This window comes from Panulirus ornatus, chromosome 57 (genome assembly GCF_036320965.1).
Source record: "Panulirus ornatus isolate Po-2019 chromosome 57, ASM3632096v1, whole genome shotgun sequence".
Classification (NCBI taxonomy): domain Eukaryota; kingdom Metazoa; phylum Arthropoda; class Malacostraca; order Decapoda; family Palinuridae; genus Panulirus; species Panulirus ornatus.
Genome location: NC_092280.1, coordinates 30,861,026 through 30,878,718, shown reverse-complemented (window position 1 = coordinate 30,878,718; position 17,693 = coordinate 30,861,026). Strand labels below are relative to the sequence as shown.

The 17,693-nt window shown below is 39.2% G+C and overlaps 1 protein-coding gene across 1 annotated transcript; it reads right to left on the bottom strand.

Annotated features, from left to right (window-relative positions):
• Positions 1 to 1,420: 1,420 nt before the first annotated feature.
• On the bottom strand, positions 1,421 to 16,333 carry LOC139766411 (guided entry of tail-anchored proteins factor 1-like). The gene is made up of 4 exons (XM_071695048.1): positions 16,181 to 16,333; positions 14,899 to 15,064; positions 8,886 to 9,073; positions 1,421 to 2,791 (listed from the first exon to the last, which is right to left on the bottom strand). The coding sequence occupies exons 1-4, from the start codon at positions 16,247 to 16,249 to the stop codon at positions 2,576 to 2,578; spliced, it is 639 nt and encodes a 212-aa protein (XP_071551149.1). The 5' UTR covers positions 16,250 to 16,333; the 3' UTR covers positions 1,421 to 2,575.
• Positions 16,334 to 17,693: the final 1,360 nt, after the last annotated feature.

The window sequence follows — 17,693 nt, the reverse complement described above, 5'->3', positions numbered from 1 at the left end:
TCTCATACAAAATGGTTCCATTGCATTTGATCCCAACTCATTCCTCTGGCATCCATATTTGAAGTATCCTTAGCCCTAATTAATTCCCTCATGGCAACAATCCATCTCTTTTGTTGTCTATTTTTCCTCCTTGTTCCTATCTATATATCTATCTACCATATCTTTTGATGCCTGTCCCCTTTTGGATCTGCCTTGTGTGGGTGGCCACAGCAAGACTCACCATAAGTGGTGAACTCCAGTGCTTCTTCTTATGGCTTATGACTGAATTGCTACATATCTCTTTGATCAGGCAGGCTATCATCTGCTATGCATGTGGCCCTACTATTAAAGAAAACTTTCATCCATGCAGTTTTTTAATTGCTTATACAGCATATGTCCTCATCCTCTTTCTTCACTGTTTCTCCTAAGTTCTACAGTACAAAGCAAATTTTCCCTCTGCGTCCATGAATTGCCTTCAACATCTCAGCTGGAATCATACTTTGAAAAGAAATTATCACGCCCATTGTACTGCATTTCATGGCAAACATAAATATGTTTCCATTCTTGAGCATATATTGTTCATCAGAAATCTGGATTCCTGGCATCTTCAATCATTAGATGTAGGTATTAGTTGGTATGCAGGCAACCACCACGGAGGTATATTACTAGTACTACTCACTTGGGTATCAGGAGGGTTAATGACACCAGCTTAGTGAGCCAACACTAGTGGTTGTCAAGCTGCACTTCACAGACTCAGGTAGCTGTCTTTTCTTTCTGCCTCACTAACATGTGGACTAATGGCATTCTGTCCATAAACATACAGTCTCTCACTGTAACATGTAACACTCAACTCACGCAGCTCATTCTTTGTAACTCTAGATTTTCCTGTGGTGAGCACTATGTGTTAGCCCTACCTTTTGGTAAAATGGTAGGAGCAGTATAAGCAAGTATTAAGTAGGAGCATTTGGGCAGGATTATTAAATGGTAGGAGCAGTAGAAGCAAGTATTAAGTAGGAGCATTTGGGCAGAATTATTAAGTAGAAACATTAGGTAAAATCAATAAGTAGGAGCATCAGATAGAAGTAGTCATTAGGAACATTAGATAGGAGCCTCTGTAAACACTGCACGAGACTTACCTTTGCCAGTGGCCTATAAAGTGTGATGCACTAAAGGCTAAGAAGTGGCACTGGGGTTCTTTTGTTATGGAAACTGTTGCTGTGGCCACCCCTTTCAGGGAATTCCAATTGGAATAGGTATCAGAGATATAGATAGACAGATTCAGTCATTGGAGATTACATAAAGCTCACTCTTAAAACTTTACAATGGATTTTTTCAAGTTGCATTCAATTAAAGGAGCTCCAGGCATTAAGTGCATTTGTGGAATGTAGCAGTCATGTTAAAAACATATTCTGTGTAGGCTTCAAAGAAATAAAAGTTATGGTAGGCTCCTTGGTGATAGCAACCATCACTATTGTAACCAGTTTATATTTCTATTTCAGAAAATCTGATTAAGGAGCATACAAGAAATATACTGCTTGAGAAGGGGTACCTTTACAAAATCTTATTCATGTACTAAATTACCTTGCACTTCCAAAACTTAAATGCTTAAGAAAATTTAGGACATAGCATGAACATTACCATAGGTAGTAAAAACAATGTGTAACTTTGATTTACTAAATTAGATTCTACCAATGTTACAGAAATATTCACCTTAATTATGTAACCCTTTTAGAATAAATGATTTTGGAAACCATCTCCCACTAAAGAAAAGTTTTCAGCTAAATTTGAAGTAATATAAAACAATAATAACAATCCATATAGGCAACCCTAGAAATTTTACACAACAGCATATGAAGTATTGGTATGCCACAGGCCTTTACCTCTTGTGGTATGGACTAGACAAGACTAAGTCTTCTTCTAATATGATATTCAAAATCACTCTTTATGTTCCCCTTACATATGTAAACATGATAGCTGGTTTTGTCATCTGAACTACATACAATCTCTGTTTACTGTGCAGTTTGGTGGAGGGCTGGGTAGGGGAAGTGTATAGTATTTTTCCATCACAATTATCTCTAGGGTTACTGAGGGTTGTTGATATTTCTATACAGTGGCAATATCTGCCATCTATATATGTTTCTAGTCAGTAAAGGAGGCATAGGATCCTTCAAACATGGGCAGAAAAATTATGCCTACAATTGCTAAGATGTATGTTCATACCCAGCACCTGAATACATTTTGGGATTCATCCTTTAGTGGTCAAATTAAGAATTAAAAATGTCATTTGAGTTGAGAAAGTCAAGAATGTTTGTTAAGGACTGGTGGTAATTAAATGAGCATTAACAATGATTAGCTGATGCACAGGTTTATCATAGGATTTTAATTATGATGTTAGGGATGAGATGCAGGTCCCTGTTCTGCTGTCATGTACATATGACAAATGTACTCTGAAATACTTTCCTCCATTCATTATTCCATCCTTCCTGAAAACAGATCTGCCAGGTGTATACTTTATGGAAATGCTGCATATTCAAAGATCACCTGGCAATTTAAAAGTTCACCACAAAACATATTTTAGCTTTATTTACAACAGAGGCTAATGAGTTTTAAAGTTAAAGCACAACAATAAGTTCAACAAACTATAATGAATGGAAAAAGATGAGTCTAAAGGTGGAGCAACCAGGGTGGCTGACTGGGTGAAGGCTGGCATAGCTGACTGTGACATATTCGTAAGGGCAGCGTTGCCTGTTAGAGAACAGGTGATTCTGCTGCAGACAGTACGCACCACTCCTAGCCATACGATCACACTTATCTGCATAATAAAATACATTTTATTAACAACTAACATACCATATGTCACATCTAAAACATATTAGAGTTCTAAAAATCCCCAATTCAATAATGAAAATATTGTGCTAGTGGAGAATCTTCCTTAAATGTTTTTTATTAGGCATATCCACAGTATTAAGATCAATAGCAGTACAATTGCACCAAAATCACTTGCCAAGGAAAACGTCATACAAATACTAATTTAGCTTTTATTTAATGAGGTAATAAATTTTCGTGCATAAAAAGAAATGAATATATATTAACAATGTCATCTCAGCAGATACTAAGAGAAATAAAACTGAAAGGCAAGGAAGAAATAAGTGGAATCAATAATGTGAGAATTATATCCCCCCAAGAAAACAGCATTGCTACCCCCTGCTTGAGCAAGGTTGCTTCAAGGAAATAGACAAAAAAGGCCACATTTGTTCACACTCAGTCTCTAGCTGTCATGTGTAATGCACTGAAACTACAGCTCCCTATCCACATCCAGGCCCCACAAAACTTTCCATAGTTTATCCCAGACACTTCACATGCCCTGGTTCAGTCCACTGAAAGCATGTCGACCCCAGTTAACCACATCGTTCCAATTCACTCTATTCCTTGCACACCTCTCAGCCTCCTGTATGTTCAGGCCCCGATCGCTCAAAATCTTTTTTGCTCCATCCCTCCACCTCCAGATTGGTCTCCCACTTCTAGATGTTCCCTCCACCTATGACACATATATCCTCTTTGTCAATATCTCCTCACTCATTCTCTCCATTGTCCAAACCATTTCAACACACCTTCTGCTCTCTCAACCACACTCTTATCGCCACACATCTCTCTTACCCTTTCATCACTTAATGGATTAAACCACCTCACATCACATACTGTTCTCAAACATTTCATTTCCAACACATCTACCCTCCTCCGTACAACCCTATCTATAGCCCATGTCTTGCAACCATATAATATTGTTGGAACTACTATTCCTTCAAACATACCCATTTTTGCTCTCTGAGATAACGTTCTCTTCTTCCACACATTCTTCATCGCTCCCAAAAACTTCACCCCCTCCCCTACCCTGTGACTCACTTCCGCTTAAGTATGATAAATAAATATAATAAATAAATAAAGGGTTTTGGGAGCAGCTGAATGAGTGTGTTAGTGGATTTGATGCACAAGACTGGGTTATAGTGATGGGTGATTTGAATGTAAAGGTGAGTAATGTGGCAGTTGAGGGAATAACTGGTATACATGGGGTGTTCAGTGTTGTAAATGGAAATGGTGAAGAGCTTGTAGATTTATGTGCAGAAAAAGGACTGGTGATTGGGAATACCTGGTTTAAAAAGAGAGATATACATAAGTATATGTATGTAAGTAGGAGAGATGGCCAGAGAGCGTTATTGGATTATGTGTTAATTGATAGGCGCGTGAGAGAGACTTTTGGATGTTAATGTGCTGAGAGGTGCAACTGGAGGGATGTCTGATCATTATCCTGTGGAGGCGGAGGTGAAGTTTTGTAGAGTTTTCAGAAAAGAAGAGAGAATGTTGGGATGAAGAGAGTGGTGAGAGTAAGTGAGCTTGGGAAGGAGACTTGTGTGAGGAAGTACCAGGAGAGACTGAGTACAGAATGGAAAAAGGTGAGAACAAAGGAGGTAAGAGGAGTAGGGGAGGAATGGGATGTATTTAGGGAAGCAGTGATGGCTTGCGCAAAAGATGCTTGTGGCATGAGAAGCGTGGGAGGTGGGCAGATGAGAAAGGGCAGTGAGCGGTGGGATGAAGAAGTAAGATTATTAGAGAATGAGAAGAGAGAGGCATTTGGACGATCTTTGCTGGGAAATAATGCAAATGAGTGGGAGATGTATAAAAGAAAGAGGCAGGAGGTCAAGAGAAAGGTGCAGAAGGTGAAAAAGAGGGCAAATGAGAGTTGGGGTGAGAGAGTATCATTAAATTTTAGGGAGAATAAAAAGATGTTTTGGAAGGAGGTAAATAACGTGCGTAAGACAAGGGAACAAATGGAAACTTCAGTGAAGGGGGCTAATGGGGAGGTGATAACAAGTAGTGGTGATGTGAGAAGGAGATGGAGTGAGTATTTTGAAGGTTTGTTGAATGTGTTTGATGATAGAGTGGCAGATATAGGGTGTTTTGGTCAAGGTGGTGTGCAAAGTGAGAGGGTTAGGAAGGATGATTTGAAAAAGAGAGAAGAGGTAGTAAAAGCTTTGCGGAAGATGAAAGCCGGCAAGGCAGCGGGTTTGGATGGTATTGCAGTGGAATTTATTAAAAAAGGTGGTGACTGTATTGTTGACTGGATGGTAAGGTTATTTAATGTATGTATGACTCATGGTAAGGTGTCTGAGGATTGGCGGGATGCTTGCATAGTGCCATTGTACAAAGGCAAAGGGGACAAAGGTGAGTGCTCAAATTGGAGAGGTATAATAAGTTTGTTGAGTATTCCTGGGAAATTATATGGGAGGGTATTGATAAAGAGGGTGAAGGCATGTACAGAGCATCAGATTGGGGAAGAGCAGTGTGGTTTCAGAGGTGGTAGAGGATGTGTGGATCAGGTGTTTGCTTTGAAGAATGTATGTGAGAAATACTTAGAAAAGCAAATGGATTTGTATGTAGCATTTATGGATCTGGAGAAGGCATATGATAGAGTTGATAGAGATGCTCTGTGGAAGGTATTATGAATATATGGTGTGGGAGGCAAGTTGTTAGAAGCAGTGAAAAGTTTTTATCGAGGATGTAAGGCATGTGTACGTGTAGGAAGAGAGGAAAGTGATTGGTTCTCAGTGAATGCTGGTTTGCGGCAGGGGTGTGTGATGTCTCCATGGTTGTTTAATTTGTTTATGGATGGGGTTGTTAGGGAGGTGAATGCAAGAGTTTTGGAAAGAGGGGTGAGTATGCAGTCTGTTGTGGATGAGAGAGCTTGGGAAGTGAGTCAGTTGTTGTTCGCTGATGATACAGCGCTGGTGGCTGATTCATGTGAGATACTGCAGAAGCTGGTGACTGAGTTTGGTAAAGTGTGTGAAAGAAGAAAAATGAGAGTAAATATGAATAAGAGCAAGGTTATTAGGTACAGTAGGGTTGAGGGTCAAGTCAATTGGGAGGTAAGTTTGAATGGAGGAAAACTGGAGGAAGTGAAGTCTTTTAGATATCTGGGAGTGGATTTGGCAGCGGATGGAACCATGGAAGCAGAAGTGAATCATAGGGTGGGGGAGGGGGTGAAAATTCTGGAAGCCTTGAAGAATGTGTGGAAGTCAAGAACATTATCTCGGAAAGCAAAAATGGGTATGTTTGAAGGAATAGTGGTTCCAACAAAGTTGTATGGTTGCGAGGCGTGGGCTATGGATAGAGTTGTGCGTAAGAGGGTGGATGTGCTGGAAATGAGATGTTTGAGGACAATATACGTGTATATATGTATATGTCTGTGTGTGTATATATATGTATACGTTGAGATGTATAGGTATGTATATTTGCGTAAGTGGACGTGTATGTATATACATGTGTATGTGGGTGGGTTGGGCCATTCTTTCGTCTGTTTCCTTGCGCTACCTAGCTAACGCGGGAGATAGCGACAAAGCAAAATGAAAATAATTTTTTTTTTTTTTTTTTGCTTTGTCGCTGTCTCTCGCGTTTGCGAGGTAGCGCAAGGAAACAGACGAAAGAAATGGCCCAACTCACCCCCATACACATGTATATACATACGTCCACACACGCAAATATACATACCTACACAGCTTTCCATGGTTTACCCCAGACGCTTCACATGCCCTGATTCAATCCACTGACAGCACGTCAACCCCGGTATACCACATCGATCCAATTCACTCTATTCCTTGCCCGCCTTTCACCCTCCTGCATGTTCAGGCCCCGATCACTCAAAATCTTTTTCACTCCATCTTTCCACCTCCAATTTGGTCTCCCACTTCTCCTCGTTCCCTCCACCTCCGACACATATATCCTCTTGGTCAATCTTTCCTCACTCATTCTCTCCATGTGCCCAAACCATTTCAAAACACCCTCTTTCTGCTCTCTCAACCACGCTCTTTTTATTTCCACACATCTCTCTTACCCTTACATTACTTACTCGATCAAACCACCTCACACCACACATTGTCCTCAAACATCTCATTTCCAGCACATCCATCCTCCTGCGCACAACTCTGTCCACAGCCCACGCCTCGCAACCATACAACATTGTTGGAACCACTATTCCTTCAAACATACCCATTTTTGCTTTCCGAGATAATGTTCTCGACTTCCACACATTCTTCAAGGCTCCCAGGATTTTCGCCCCCTCCCCCACTCTATGATTCACTTCCGCTTCCATGGTTCCATCCGCTGCCAGATCCACTCCCAGACATCTAAAACACTTCACTTCCTGCAGCTTTTCTCCATTCAAACTTACTTCCCAATTGACTTGACCCTCAACCCTACTGTACCTAATAACCTTGCTCTTATTAACATTTACTCTTAACTTTCTTCTTTCACACACTTTACCAAACTCAGTCACCAGCTTCTGCAGTTTCTCACATGAATCAGCCACCAGCGCTGTATCATCAGCGAACAACAACTGACTCACTTCCCAAGCTCTCTCATCCACAACAGACTTCATACTTGCCCCTCTTTCCAAAACTCTTGCATTCACCTCCCTAATAATGATATAATAATATATTAATCATCCATAATTACCCCAGCATAACACTGCTATTTTCAGCTGAAGGGAAATGTAGACTCCTTTGTGTGATAACCTCTTTGACAATGCTGTACTTCCAATGATACACTCTGGTTGGGGTATTGAGAAAGGTGAATACAGTTGTCTTGGAGAAAGAGGCAGATTTGAGGTCTGTTGGGGATAGGGGTGTGGCCTGGGAGGTAAGTCAGCTGTTGTTTGCTGATGACTTGGCATTGGTGGCAGTTCTGAGTGAGAAACTGCAATAGCTGGTGTCTGAGTTTGAGAGTGTGTGTAAAAGGGAAAGCTGAGAGTAAATGTGAATAAAGGCAACATTATTAGCTTAAGCAGTAGGAAGAGTCAGGTTAGTTGGAGTGTGAGTTTGAATGGAGAGAACCTAGAGAACGTAAAATTGAGAGGGCAAACTACAGTATGAATTCTGTTGAGGTATAAGAGGTAGATGATGAGAAAGACTGAAGCAAAATCTTTACAGTTTGCAAAGTGTAGAGGCAATGAAATAAGTAAAAATTAATTCTAGAATTCATAGGTAAGCATTCAAATTTAAGTCTTTACAATTCACCAGGGCATCCTCACCCTAAACTGTAACTATTTGAACTTATCCTGCTTGAAAAAAGGCAAAAAATTATGACAATACATTACTAAGCACTAAAATAAATCCATGACAGAAACAAAGTCTATGAAATCTGGTGCAAACTTAAAATCAATTAGCAGAGAAGACGTGATTTGAATCTGATACAATATTCAAAATTATGAAAAGATTTGATAGGTTCAATCATGGCAGCTATTTAAAGCTAGGTATATCTGTAACACTTGTGGTAATGGATACTCACTTGAAGGCAAAAGTTTTTCTGATTTTTTTTATATGATTGCCAGTATTTGGAATGATTTACCAGTCACAATAGTTATGACAGCATTGTTTCATGTCCATTTCTGACATTATTTCTGCCTTTCTAGTTTTACACTTAAAGTTTACAGTTGTTTCTCTTGAACATATGTTTGCTTCTCTGTTCTTAAGAAAACTCCTGTTACTGATCTCTTCCACTATCACAAACATCCTTGAACCCACTATTTTGTTGCTGTTTGAATTCACAATTCACCAGTGCATCCTCACCCTAAACTGTAATTATTTGAACTTATCCTGCTTGAAAAAAGGCAAAAATTATGACAATACATTACTAAGCACTAAAATAAATCCATGACAGAAACAAAGTCTATGAAATCTGGTGCAAACTTATATAATACTCCATAATTCTGATACAACATACCTATAAGGTATTACAGAGGGAAATCGCATCCTTACAAAGAAGCTGAAATAAATCCAGTATCATGGTGTAATCCTGAATGTTCAGTAACACAACTGATGAAATTAGACCATACTTTAACAGCATTCACATCTTACTTGTCCAAGTTGACATCCAGGAAATGACAACAATGGTCCAAGTGGCCATACAAGATCAGCAGGAAGAGAGATAACTGGATCACCACGGTGTTCCCAAACAAGCCAAATGCACAAGAGCCCCACAACAGCTCGTACTAATCCTCCCAGAACCAAACGTACTCGCTGTTCCCCTATTGAACGTTCCATAACTGAAATAATAAAATGCATTAAAAGCTACGAATCTTAACTTCTATTTCTTTTTCTCAGCAAATATTTTATCAGTACCACAGTAATGAAAAAAGTTTTCACAATGTCAACCTTTTGCTGATGTTCTAATTAGTGGAGTCAATTTGGCCCAAAGTCCTTTGGCTGATGATTGGCATAAGTATTAGAAGTAATTCTTGGTCTCATCCTAGAATTCTTCTGTGATAAACAATATTAAAAATGTTTCCTATTATAATAATGAATACCTGATTTCTGAACTAAACTGCAGATTTACTCACGAAAGTTTTTGAGGAATATGCACAAATACCTGAATTAACACTTCTGAAACAATAGTAATTTTATATTTTATTTATTTATTTTTATTTTATTATGCTTTGTCGCTGTCTCCCGTGTTAGCGAGGTAACGCAAGGAAACAGACGAAAGAATGGCCCAACCCACCCACATACACATGTATATACATACACGTCCACACACGCAATATAGATACCTATACATCTCAATGTACACATATATATATATACACACACAGACATATACATATATACACATGTACATAATTCATACTGTCTACCTTTATTCATTCCCATCACCACCACGCCACACATGGAATAACAACCCTCTCCCCCCTCATGTGTGCGAGGTAGCGCTAGGAAAAGACAACAAAGGCCCCATTCGTTCACACTCAGTCTCTAGCTGCCATGTAATAATGCACCGAAACCACAGCTCCCTTTCCACATCCAGGCCCCACAGAACTTTCCATGGTTTACCCCAGACGCTTCACATGCCCTGGTTCAATCCATTGACAGCACATCGACCCTGGTATACAACATCGTTCCAATTCACTCTATTCCTTGCACGCCCCTCACCCTCCTGCATGTTCAGGCCCCAATCACTCAAAATCTTCTTCACTCCATCTTTCCACCTCCAATTTGGTCTCCCACTTCTCCTCGTTCCCTCCACCTCTGACTCATATATCCTCTTGGTCAATCTTTCGTCACTCATTCTCTCCATGTGACCAAACCATTTCAAAACACCCTCTTCTGCTCTCTCAACCACACTCTTTTTATTTCCACACATCTCTCTTACCCTTACATTGCTTACTCAATCAAACCACCTCACACCACATATTGTCCTCAAACATCTCATTTCCAGCACATCCACCCTCCTGTGCACAACTCTATCCATAGCCCACGCCTCGCAACCATGTAAATGTGAATAAGAGCAAAGTTATTAGGTACAGTAGGGTTGAGGGTCAAGTCAGTTGGGAGGTAAGTTTGAATGGAGAAAAACTGGAGGAAGTAAAGTGTTTTAGATATCTGGGAGTGGATCTGGCAGCGGATGGAACCATGGAAGTGGAAGTGAATCATAGGTTGGGGGAGGGGGCGAAAATTCTGGAAGCCTTGAGGAATGTGTGGAAGTCGAAAGTTATCTCGGAAAGCAAAAATGGGTATGTTTGAAGGATTAGTGGTTCCACCAATGTTGTATGGTTGCGAGGCGTGGGCTATGGATAGAGTTGTGCTGAGGAGAGTGGATGTGCTGGAAATGAGATGTTTGAGGACAATATGTGGTGTGAGGTGGTTTGATCGAGTAAGTAATAATAGGGTAAGAGAGATGTGTGGTAATAAAAAGAGTGTGGTTGAGAAAGCAGAAGAGGGTGTTTTGAAATGGTTTGGTCACATGGAGAGAATGAGTGAGGAAAGATTGACCAAGAGGATATATGTGTGGAGGTGGAAAGATGGAGTGAAAAAGATTTTGAGTGATCGGGGCCTGAACATGCAGGAGGGTGAAAGGTGTGCAAGGAATAGAGTGAATTGGAACGATGTGGTATACCGGGGTCGACGTGCTGTCAGTGGATTGAATCAGGGCATGTGAAGTGTCTGGGGTAAACCATGGAAAGTTGTGTGGGGCCTGGATGTGGAAAGGGAGCTGTGGTTTCGGGCATTATTGCGTGGCAGCTAGAGACTGAGTGTGAACGAATGGGGCCTTTGTTGTCTTTTCCTAGTGCTACCTCGCACACATGAGGGGGGGAGGGGGTTGTTATTTCATGTGTGGCGAGGTGGCGATGGGAATGAATAAAGGTAGACAGTATGAATTATGTACATGTGTATATATGTATATGTCTGTGTGTGTATATCTATGTATACGTTGAGATGTATGGTTATGTATAATTGCGTGTGTGGACGTGTATGTATATACATGTGTATGTGGGTGGGTTGGGCCATTCTTTCGTCTGTTTCCCTGCGCTACCTCGCTAACGCAGGAGACAGCGACAAAGCAAAATAAATAAATAAATTTTTTTTTTATCATTTTGCTTTGTCACTGTCTCCCGCATTTACGAGGTAGCGCAAGGAAACAGACGAAAGAAATGGCCCAACCCACCCCCATACACAATGTATACACACACACGTCCACACACGCAAATATACATACCTATACATCTCAATGTACACATATATATACATACACAGACACATATATATATACCCATGCACACAATTCACACTGTCTGCCCCCATTCACTCCCATCGCCACCTCGCCACACATGGAATACCTTCCCCCTCCTCCCTCATGTGTGCCAGGTAGCACTAGGAAAAGACAACAAAGGCCCCATTCGTTCACACTCATTCTCTAGCTGCCACGCAATAATGCTCGAAACCACAGTTCCCTTTCCACATCCAGGCCCCACACAACTTTCCATGGTTTACCCCAGACGCTTCACATGCCCTGATTCAATCCACTGACAGCACGTCAACCCTGGTATACCACATCGATCCAATTCACTCCTATTCCTTGCCCTCCTTTCACCCTCCTGCATGTTCAGGCCCCGATCACACAAAATCTTTTTCACTCCATCTTTCCACCTCCAATTTGGTCTCCCACTTCTCCTCGTTCCCTCCACCTCCGACACATATATCCTCTTGGTCAATCTTTCCTCACTCATTCTCTCCATGTGCCCAAACCATTTCAAAACACCCTCTTCTGCTCTCTCAACCACGCTCTTTTTATTTCCACACATCTCTCTTACCCTTACATTACTTACTCGATCAAACCACCTCACACCGCACATTGTCCTCAAACATCTCATTTCCAGCACATCCACCCTCCTGCGCACAACTCTATCCATAGCCCACGCCTCGCAACCATACAACATTGTTGGAACCACTATTCCTTCAAACATACCCATTTTTGCTTTCCGAGATAATGTTCTCGACTTCCACACATTCTTCAAGGCTCCCAGGATTTTCGCCCCCTCCCCCACCCTATGATTCACTTCTGAATCCATATATATATATACATATATATATATATATATATATATATATATATATATTCCCTGGGGATAGGGGAGAAAGAATACTTCCCACGTATTCCCTGCGTGTCGTAGAAGGCGACTAAAAGGGGAGGGAGTGGGAGGCTGGAAATCCTCCCCTCTCTTTTTTTTTCCAAAAGAAGAAACAGAGAAGGGGGCCAGGTGAGGATATTCCCTCAAAGGCCCAGTCCTCATCCTCTGTTCTTAGCGCTACCTTGCTAATGCGGGAAATGGCGATTAGTATAAAAAAAAAAAAAAAAAAATATATATATATATATATATATATATATATATATATATATATATATATATATATATATATATATATATATATGAGTTTGGTAAAGTGTGTGAAAGAAGAAAGTTAAGAGTAAATGTGAATAAGAGCAAGGTAATTAGGTACAGTAGGGTTGAGGGTCAAGTCAATTGGGAGGTAAGTTTGAATGGAGAAAAACTGGAGGAAGTAAAGTGTTTTAGATATCTGGGAGTGGATCTGGCAGTGGATGGAACCATAGAAGTGGAAGTGGATCATAGGGTGGGGGAGGGGGCGAAAATCCTGGGAGCCTTGAAGAATGTGTGGAAGTTGAGAACATTATCTCGGAAAGCAAAAATGGGTATGTTTGAAGGAATAGTGGTTCCAACAATGTTGTATGGTTGCGAGGCGTGGGCTATGGATAGAGTTGTGCGCAGGAGGATGGATGTGCTGGAAATGAGATGTTTGAGGACAATGTGTGGTGTGAGGTGGTTTGATCGAGTGAGTAACGTAAGGGTAAGAGAGATGTGTGGAAATAAAAAGAGCATGGTTGAGAGAGCAGAAGAGGGTGTTTTGAAGTGGTTTGGGCACATGGAGAGGATGAGTGAGGAAAGATTGACCAAGAGGATATATGTGTCGGAGGTGGAGGGAGCAAGGAGAAGAGGGAGACCAAATTGGAGGTGGAAAGATGGAGTGAAAAAGATTTTGTGTGATCGGGGCCTGAACATGCAGGAGGGTGAAAGGAGGGCAAGGAATAGAGTAAATTGGAGCGATGTGGTATACCGGGGTTGACGTGCTGTCAGTGGATTGAATCAAGGCATGTGAAGCGTCTGGGGTAAACCATGGAAAGCTGTGTAGGTATGTATATTTGCGTGTGTGGACGTATGTATATACATGTGTATGGGGGGGGGGGGGTTGGGCCATTTCTTTCGTCTGTTTCCTTGCGCTACCTCGCAAACGCGGGAGACAGCGACAAAGTATAAAAAAAAAAAAATATATATATATATATCATGAAGTCCACATATCATCACCTTTTGAATATAAAGAACCATTCAGTCACACTGAAAGAAGTGATTTCTTCATTATTGGAAAATGGCATATCTCAACACCTTACCTTCTTCATCAAACATTCCAACATGCAGCCACACCAGGACTGAGCCTGTTTTATCAACAGTCAGTAAATAACTGTTAATCAGTATTGGTAAAATTTCCTTTTGGATGACTACTACAGTCATGTTCTTTGTATCCCAAGTGATCACCCTTCTCCTAATGTAGTTGAACAGGGATTATGCTAATTATATTACTAATACCAAACAACTCTTTCTCATCTTGAAATAATGTTTTGATGGTTTAAGTACTGTAAATCAATTTACAAACTATAGAATTTTAAATATCTCATCCCCAGCTAATTTCATTACCTATGTTGCCATCCAAAACCCACACCTAGTATATCTCTACATGATTTTGTAGTACCCTAAGCAATAATTTAACATTCACAGTCAGACAAAACCTTTGGATGCACCTTACTTTCGTTTCATGTAACTACGAATTTGTGAGACCAAGCTGTTGTAAAACATATGCCATTAATAGACTTGATACCTATCCTGTATCTTGTTATAAGTTGCTGGGGTAATCAGAGATAGTGTAGCAACTTATATTAAGGAATACTTCACATTACTAGTTAATTAAAGAACTTTAACTCTCTTTAGCAACTAAAATCCTCTAATAATATTGAAACCAAACAATCTTAGCAATGACCTTTTTTGATAACTATTACCAGTACTAGAATGACAACTAACTAGAAAGAACATGTGAGGTAAGGGCAAAACATTTATTAAGTACCATGGACATAGACATACATTTCCATAAGAAATATGTATGCACATACTTTACATTCATATAAGAAATTATATATAGTAAACAGATGCGTATATTTCTGTAAATACTAAAGAGAAGTTTTCTCTAGCTCTCACTTTACAGAAAAATAAATATAAAACAAAATTAAGGAACCTCTTAATGGTATGTCTGGTACATCTTATTGTGGTATTTTCAAAAAGGATTAATTTAGAACTAAAGTGACTAATCAAACTTTTTTCTTTTAGGTTGACCTGTCAAGAGAAAATTTTTAAAACCACAATGGGAATAGTTTCAGTCTTTGTTGAGCGTCCATCTGGTAACTGGGCACAAAATAAAATCCTTTCTATCATCTATATGAACTGATTAACAGGTACAAACTTCTTTTAACCTTTTTCCTTGTACTGTTGGTTAAGTGCATTGATCTTGCGTTGCACTCTTGCATAAGTAGCAAACTGATCAATCATGCTGATGTTCTGCAATTGTTGCTTCAACTTGCTAACGTCATGACGCATTTGGCGCTCTGCTGATCCTTCTCCCCCAATTGATCTCAGGACCTTTAAAAAAAAATCATACATGTCAAAGCAATCATCTGTTTATGGCATACATTGCTGAAAATAAAAAAAAATAAATTTTACAGTTTTGTTAAAATCAAGTTATATCCCAGTCAATTAATTCACTACACATAGAAAATGGCAACTTCTTTCATGTCACTGTAGCCAAGTTTAATATCCATGTATTTTATGCATCTCCATTCCATTCCCAATGATATGGAATGAATCAGATGCACAACCAGCCACTGTAACATGACTCACTGTGCTACAGTATACTGCAGCACTGAATACTGTAGCACTCCAGGAAGGTAAACTGTATTTACGCTATGAGTACATTCACTTCTCACGTAGCAAAAGCAAATCCACACCACTGTACAGCCAGCCCAACTGTGATTGTGTTATTTCAGACTTAAGTCTGCATAAATTAAAAAAAGTGTAAATGGACTGTGTGCGTTATTACAAAATGGCATGTTAAATATCCATAATTTGAGATGTAGCTGTTAAAATATTTTATTTGGGTTCATTTAGGTAAGTACATTTTCCTCTAGGTTCATGTAATGAATTTATCAGAGTTGCTTTCGTTTACTCTACTTACACTTGGGATGAGAATCCAAGATGTCAATAATTACAAAAATTGTAATCATTCTTTCATATAATAACCTAAAACTAATCTTATTTTAGGTACCTCTATAGTTTAAGGATTATTATTTTAGATTGTAATTGATATTACCTGGTAAAAATATGAATGAAAATCTTATCAGTTGACTTACTATATTTAGCAGATCACATTTACATCAGAATATACTTAGAAATAAATCAAGTATACATTTAGCTAACAGATAAGTGGACAGAAAACTGAAAATTTGGAAAAACCGATAAAACTCCAGTTTAGATGAACATGGTGTGTGGATGTTTGTTGTATAATAACAGTATAATGTTCTATGTATTAATGTTGTGCACCATTAAGCCTTACATGATGAATTATAGTACAATATAGTATATCATGCAGTTAGGATAACAAGATGGAAATGTTTAAGATATGTAGATAATTACTTAGGGAAGAAACAAGAGAAGAATGATCATTAATGTCATCATGACTGACTTGGTTAGGTTACTTACAAATTGTACCAGTGTTGGTAGGATGGCTCCTGCGCTGCCCACACTCGTTGTGATCACAAATAAAAACATAATACAACCAAGTTGCCTTACAGCTCTCTTGATCAACTTCAGGGATCATAAACATAAATGTTTACTTCATATCATCAATATATTGGCAAGTTTGATTATATTTGTTGTAATATTTATTGTATTTATAACCTTTATTACATTTATAACTTTTATTGTATTTCAAACTTTTTATATTTCTATTATATTTATAACTTTGTATATTTGTCACTTTTATTAATATATTTATAACTTGTTTATATTCATGAGCAAATAATTTTTTTTTTTAGGAATATCTAATATGTATCCATGTCTAGCTACTACTTATCAATTGTCTAGATTTATATTAACTTCTACATTTAGTGTAGATAATATTGCTATGATGTACGTCAACAAACTTGGCCTTAACTTTGGCTACAACCTACACCACCATACAGGTACAACACACAACCTATCCACAGAGACGATAATTTATGCTTCTTCTTGCAAAACCTTACTGTCAATTTCCTCTGTAGCTCTGAAAATTTTATTTTCTTATTTCTCAGGAAGTGTAGCTTCATGAATCTTGAACTTTCCTAATATATTTTATATTATACCCGGACAACAATTATGCTGCTCTATTTTGGACTTAATTTTCCAAATATTGTTCCATTCTCGTTGTAGGTGACCAGGCTGGACTAGGGCCGACAATGTCAGGGTCTACATCTACCACAGGTACGTAGAATATTGCTTGCTTACGTACAGGTATATATATATATATATATATATATATATATATATATATATATATATATATATATATATATATACCATGCTAACTTCATCTTTTGTAAGTAAACGTCATGTTAATGCATGGTTCTACGATTGTTTTTATATTTCAACTATGATGAAACAATTGAACGAAAGAAAGAACAGGATTGTTATTCCCAATACAAAACGATGAATAAGTAGTTACATTCAGCTAAAGATATAGGTACAACACATGACCTACATCACCATACAGGTACAACACACAACCTACACCACCATACAGGTACAACACACAACCTACACCACCATACAGGTACAACACACAACCTACACCACCATACAGGTACAACACACAACCTACACCACCATACAGGTACAACACACAACCTACACCACCATACAGGTACAACACACAACCTACACCACCATACAGGCACAACACACAACCTACACCACCGTACAGGTACAACACACAACCTACACCACCATACAGGTACAACACACAACGCAACCTACACCACCATACAGGTACAACACACAACCTACACCACCATACAGGTACAACACACAACCTACACCACCATACAGGCACAACACACAACCTACACCACCGTACAGGTACAACACACAACCTACACCACCATACAGGTACAACACACAACCTACACCACCATACAGGTACAACACACAACCTACAGGTTAAGAAAAATGAGATAAA

Excerpts from the sequence above, each read along its gene's own strand:
- LOC139766411 (XM_071695048.1), bottom strand. The coding sequence starts at position 16,249 with ATGTTTTTATTTGTGATCACAACGAGTGTGGGCAGCGCAGGAGCCATC. Across the intron at positions 15,065-16,180 it reads TACCAACACTGGTACAATTT|GTCCTGAGATCAATTGGGGG; the intron begins GTAAGTAACCTA and ends TTTTTTTTAAAG. Across the intron at positions 9,074-14,898 it reads CCAACAGTACAAGGAAAAAG|TTATGGAACGTTCAATAGGG; the intron begins GTTAAAAGAAGT and ends TTATTATTTCAG.